At 54.0% G+C, this 5,974-nt stretch overlaps 1 protein-coding gene across 1 annotated transcript in view; it reads left to right on the forward strand.

The window, feature by feature from the left end:
* Window positions 1-496: 496 nt before the first annotated feature.
* The window catches only part of PLCB2 (phospholipase C beta 2), a 22,412-nt gene continuing 16,934 nt past the window's right edge, over window positions 497-5,974 (forward strand). Inside the window, exons 1-4 of the mRNA XM_006920597.2 lie at window positions 497-818; window positions 4,205-4,282; window positions 4,949-5,017; window positions 5,618-5,668. Of these exons, the coding sequence (XP_006920659.2) occupies window positions 735-818; window positions 4,205-4,282; window positions 4,949-5,017; window positions 5,618-5,668 (282 nt within the window). The 5' untranslated portion in view covers window positions 497-734. The remainder of the gene's footprint in view (window positions 819-4,204; window positions 4,283-4,948; window positions 5,018-5,617; window positions 5,669-5,974) is intronic.

Raw genomic sequence — 5,974 nt, forward strand, 5'->3', positions numbered from 1 at the left:
GGTATGATTGCCTCACTTGCATCTCATTTTCATGGAGAGGAAGCATTGAGAAAGAGGAGCCGAGTGTTCAGCAAACTTTGCTTATTCAAAACACTCAATCCTACCTGGGCCCTGCCGCACCCTAACTCCAACCTCCAGGGTGGTCCCAGACCCCTCAGGCTCTAGGGGAGACTCTTATGCTCTGGACCCCACCCCTTTGGAGGTCACTCTCCCTGGTGACCTCCTTGCTTCCTCCTCTCAGTCCCCACCTGGGCAACAGTATCCCCAGTGGGTCCCATATTGTTCCTTCTCCAGTTCCCCAGCTGCTTCTGACCAGGGTGTAACCCTGGGACTGGGAGGTCCCTGCTCCAAGACGACCAGGCCTTATGACCCGCCTCACAGTCCTGAACTGCACAGAGAAGGAAGCCCTGAGCAGGAAGTGCTGAGGCACAGGGTGAGGGCGGGGGCTTCGAGGAGGGGAGCCAGCCTCCCTGGGCAGGAGCTGAGGAGCTGTGACCACAGCCTCCACTGTAGGCAGACGGGAGGAGGCTGATTTAAAAAGCAGCTGGGCCTCTGGCCGAAGCACTCAGCTCTGCACCCAGCACTGCCACCCGTGGAGCACCCAGACTTCCGGACTGGCTCAGGGCGGGTGCCATGTGAGCCCAGCTTGGCTCTCCTCCTGCCCGCCCTCCATCTCTCCCTCCTCCTGCACTCCTCTGCTTATCCAGCTTCTCCAAAGAGGGATACTTGGCACCATGTCTCTGCTCAACCCTGTCCTGTTGCCCCCCAAGGTGAAGGCCTATCTGAGCCAAGGGGAGCGCTTCATCAAATGGGACGATGTGAGTGGGGCAGGGGCTGTGGGTTGCTGGGGCGCTGGGATGACAGAAGTGGGGGAGGGCGAGGGCAAGCTGCTATAGGTTTTGCCAGGGTGAGTGGGTTGGTTTATGTCTACCAGGACCAGGTGCCTGTGTAGTTGGGCCAGGCAGCTGACAACTGCCTTGATAAACAAACCTGGGGGTGAGGGTGTGTGCCCCAAGCATATGTCCCTGGGTTGCCGGGGCTAGGGCCCTGTGTGTGGATATGAGAAGAGGGTGGGGGCCTGGGTGGTCACAGGAGGAAGTTTCTTTGAGTCTGGGTCTGTCCTTCCCCAAAGCCCCCAAGAAGAGCAAGATCTGTTGCTCTTGGTCCCAGCCTTAGTAGGAGGAAAGTGTGTCCTAGAGCTGAGGCAGAGTTAGAAGCAGAGGTGAGCCAGGGGCCCTACTCCCAGCACAGATACCCGACTCTTGCCCCATTAGGATGCCAAGACTGGAATCCTTAACTCCTCCCCACCTGCCCCTGATCCTGAACAAGGGAAGCCCTGCTCTCCCCTGAGCTGCTGGGGCAGCCACCAAAGGCCCCTGGATCCCAAGAGAGAATCGGAGGCTTCTGCTCCCAGGAGCCTGGGAGGGAGTGCATTGACTTCTGCTTCCGCTGGCTGCTCTCAGGCAGGCTGCCTGCCGCCTGCCTGTCTGCAAGGGAAGGGGGAAGGCGCTGCTTTGCCTTGCACCTCTGTCTCCACTGTGTCTGCTTCTTCCCAAACTGGGGACTGCTTCTCAGCCTCTGGTCTTCCCAGGCACCAGAGGCCAGGGATCCTCTTGGGCATTCGAGGAGAATGATATGGGGCCCCTTCTTCAGAAAGAGGATGCCATCAGGCTGGCCCAGTATGAGAGTCAGAGGCATTGGTCCCAGGGAGGGAACATGCAGTCTCTACGGGAATGGGGGTGAAGTGAGGAGAGAGCCCTTAGGGCTGGCCGGTCCTCCTTACAGGTGAGTTGAGGGGGTTCTGGGTCTGTGAGTTAAGGCAGACTTCAGGGCTGGACTAGGCTGAATCAGCTAGTTGCCATGACTATGGGGAGGGGGCCCTTGCTAGATGCTTTCTGCTTTCTTAGGAGTGTGTGGTTAATGTGGCATGGTGGTGGCATGTCCCAGGAGCTTATGGAATGAGGGAAGTGGCTCAGAATGAAAAGTGAAGTGGCCTCTCTCAGTTCCTCTGCGTAACCTGACTAGGCAGAGGGTCATTAAGGATGAGGACATGCTTTATGGCCTTCTCTCCAAGCCATTGCCTGAGTAACTGGTTGTCCCGCTCCCTTCTCCAATGCAGAGTACTGCGCAGTCCTCGATTCTGACTTCCAAGAGCAGGAACCTCCCAAGCCTGGTCACTGGGCACATACAGCTAGGAGCCAGAGCTCTGCTCTCAGATTGCTTTCGGCCCAGTTGGCAGATGACTTGAGAATGTTGTGCCATGTTGAATAAGCACAGTGCACAGGATGTAATCAATTCCCAACTTAATTTTGTCTCGCATGCTCCTTTACAATGTATTTGGTGAGAGAAGCTCTCCTCCTGCCCGTGGAAGGAAAGTCAGACAGTCACAGACATTCCATTTGCTCTTGGAGAATAGTCAATTCTATGGCCACTTTTCCTCACAATGCTTATGTCAGAAACTAGTTATCATTCAAAATTTCAACCTTCATTTAGAATGATATCTCCCCTCCTCCCTCTAGAAATGGTTTCACATGGGTTGCAGGCCCCCTGGAAAGGCTTCAGGTGGGATTCCCGGGTCCTCTTCCTCTCAGGGATGGGGTGCAGGGAGGGAGATGGGAAAGGGGTGCCAAAGTGCTTATTGAACAGGTGCTATTGTCAGCTGGCTTGTATTCTCTGAGCCTGGTAGAGGTGTAGGCTTTTCATTTTCTGGTACACATTTTTGAGGATTCTCCGGAGACCCGCCCTCCCTGCCTCTGCCCAACCCCCCCCCCGCCCCCCCGCCCCTTGAGCTAGGGATCTCTTGCTTAGAGTCCTCTCACCATCTCTATTTCAGAAGGTTGGTTGAAATGACTTCTTCAGCCGCTCCAAATCCAGTTACCATCTTCAGCTTCCTGTAGCTTTGGACTCTTTGCCCCTTCCTTCCACAGACCCACTCTGGACCCCAGCAAATATGTGTTCATGGCCCCAACAGACTCTGGGGTTTGGGATCATCTAGCATGCCTGCATCTCTGTGTCTCGCAACGACAGGGTTAATAAAAACTCTCCAAGCGTAGTTGAAACCCCCTACTAGACTTAAAGTGGGGGGCAGGCACCCCCAATCCTCCCTTGAAGAGGCAAGGGAATGCAACTCACAACACAGATTTTTCCAAAATTAGCTTCCCCACAAAGTGTTCTCTTTGCTCCTTACTTCAACCACCCCTAATCTGAGAGACATTTTTGTTTTTGTTTTTGTTTTTGTTTTTGGCGGGGGGTGGGGCTGGCGTTGGGGTGGGGAGTGGAGAGATTATTTCCTTTGTAAATTCTGCATTTGGTCTAGTCTGGCATGCAAGAACTACCATGCATTGTTGGAAACTTCCATTTTAATATCTTGTTATATATGCAAAGACCATTACAATCAAAGGTAGTCTGTGTGCTCTGTGAACAGAGCAGAAATTTAGAAGTGAGTTTATTTATCATTCATATTCATCAGTCACTCGCTCCTTCAGCAAACCTGCAGCACTGAGCTCGTGGTCTAGTACAGGCTTGTTTCCTGGGAGTCCACGAGTCCCTGGGGATTTTCCAGGTGGGCTTCTAGGTCTGAGATCCAGTCCCCACCCAGTGTGTTTCAGAAAAGGCTTTAAAGAAGAAGTGAGGCTTGGGCTGGTCCTTGATGATGTTTCAGGCAGGGGAGGGTATTTAGGCTTGGAGGTGGAATGCCCTTGGTGGCTATAGACAGTTGAATGGATGGGATAGAGGGTGGTCCATGGAAGGGAGGACTGTGCATGTGGGAATCTAGGTTGCTGCTAGGTTGTGCAGGGCTTTGGACGTAGGCACAGGAGCTGGGCTCTTGGCTCTCACTGTGCTGAGCAATCCTGGAGGTAGTATGGAGACTTAGGGAGAGATATTCTACACCTTTGGCTGAGCTGCGGCCCTTGAAAACAAGGTGAGGTGAGAGTCAAGACCCTGTTTGAGGTCTAGAGGGAGAACTTCTCTTTGGGGTTTAGAGGCGAAAATGCCATCTCCAATCCTCTACCCCTCTCTACCCCTGGTCCAGAGCTTTTAAAGCTTATGCCTAGCCCTTAGCCCTGGAAAACAAAGGGAAATGCCTGCAGATTCCTGGGACGGCCACCTGCTAGGGAGATGGTGAGCTCTGAAACCCCTGGTGTGGGCCAAGGGAGCTTGGCCTGAAGTCTCAGAGAAGGGTGCTGATTCCTTCTCTCCACAGGAAACAACGATAGCCTCCCCGGTTATCCTCCGTGTGGACCCCAAGGGCTATTACTTATACTGGACATATCAGAGTAAGGTGAGACAGCCCCTACCTACCATGGTCCTGAGTTCCTACTGATTCATTGAGTTAAAGCAGCTTCTTGGTGATTTGAAGGTGGAGATGTGGATGCTAGGGAGTATAGAATGACCTGGAAGGGTGGCTTTGGGGGATCTCCTGTAGGTAGGGGCTATTTGCTTTGGAATGGAGGATGCAGTTACTCCAGTCATGGCTGCCTTTCACTCAGATGCTCCAGCCTTAGCATCCTGTGGAGAGAAAGGGGGTGGGAGGAGAGAGAGAGAGAGAGAAGAGGGCTGCAGCTGAAGGCTGATTCTCTGCTTGTGGTTCTGGGTGAACTTGAGGGCTTAGAGAAATCAGAGAAGGACCTCAGCACCCAAGCAGAAAGAAGGGAGCAGGAGCCTGGGGAGAGTCCAGGATGGTAGAGGTGAGACTGCAGGCTACAGCTTCCCAAGTAATTTGAGTAACTTGAATGGCCAGGGAAGGAATGAGCAGAGAGGAAGGGAGGAGGGTCATCATGAGTAAAGAGAACCTGATCACTGGGAAGGGAAGGCTGGGGTCTGGGTGGCCCTACACAGTCTTGACATCGAGAGAGGGCAGTCGACTGAGATGTGAAGGGATATGGATGTTCCCTCCACCCTGCTCTTTGTCCACATCTCCTCTTTGCTCCCATGGGGCACCTTCCAGGAGATGGAGTTTCTGGATATCACCAGCATCCGCGACACCCGCTTTGGGAAGTTTGCCAAGATTCCCAAGGTAGGTGGGCCCAGCAGTAGCCCAGGTGCAGGCAGGAGTCTCTCAGGGGGTGGGAAGCCTGATCTCTGGAACAAGGTGAAGTGTCCCTGGGCTGGGCAGCAAGGCTTCATTCTGAGATGAGGAAGGGGCATGGCTGCTCCAGGGCTTGCTGGGGCCTCGGTGCCAGGGTACCATCAGAAGAGATGTCATGAGGCCATCTCCTGCCCTTAGAGCACCCCAGGCTATCTGGCAGGTGTTGCTCACACTCCTGACCCCCTGACTAGTTTGACTATATTTACCTAATGCTGGTAGGAAGATTAGAGGAAAAGATTGATGGGAGCAGGATTCCCTGAGACTGGGAGCTAAGAATCTGTCTTCAAATTAAAAGTGACAAGACACACAGGACTCCCAGGTCGCAAAGTCTTGGTTAGCCTCTTCCTATGGGCCTCCTGCTCCCAGCCCCAGCTCCTGGAGTCAGGGATGGAAGATGCTGAGGCCTGTGGCTCCTAAGATGGGGATGGGATTTCACCCCAGTGGACTACAGTTCAGGTGGCTGAGAGGGAGGGATGAGGAGAGCCACCGCGGGCAGGGATGGTCCTAACCATGTCTCCATTGCTGCAGAGCCAGAAGCTCCGGGATGTCTTCAACATGGACTTTCCTGACAACAACTTCCCGCTCCTGGAGAGGGATGGAAGATGCTGAGGCCTGTGGCTCCTAAGATGGGGATGGGATTTCACCCCAGTGGACTACAGTTCAGGTGGCTGAGAGGGAGGGATGAGGAGAGCCACCGCGGGCAGGGATGGTCCTAACCATGTGTAAACTGGGATACTAGACTTTTTGAGAGAGAGGTCTGGGCCATGGGGTGGTACAGGCACTTTTAAGATCAGGGGTCTGACTACTGTGCTCTGGGGTCCTGCAGGACTGGGCTGAAGATGTACTGGCTCTGGTCAAGCATCCGCGGACAGCTAATGCCCCCCC

This window comes from Pteropus alecto, unplaced genomic scaffold (genome assembly GCF_000325575.1).
Source record: "Pteropus alecto unplaced genomic scaffold, ASM32557v1 scaffold86, whole genome shotgun sequence".
NCBI classification, from domain to species: Eukaryota; Metazoa; Chordata; class Mammalia; order Chiroptera; family Pteropodidae; genus Pteropus; species Pteropus alecto.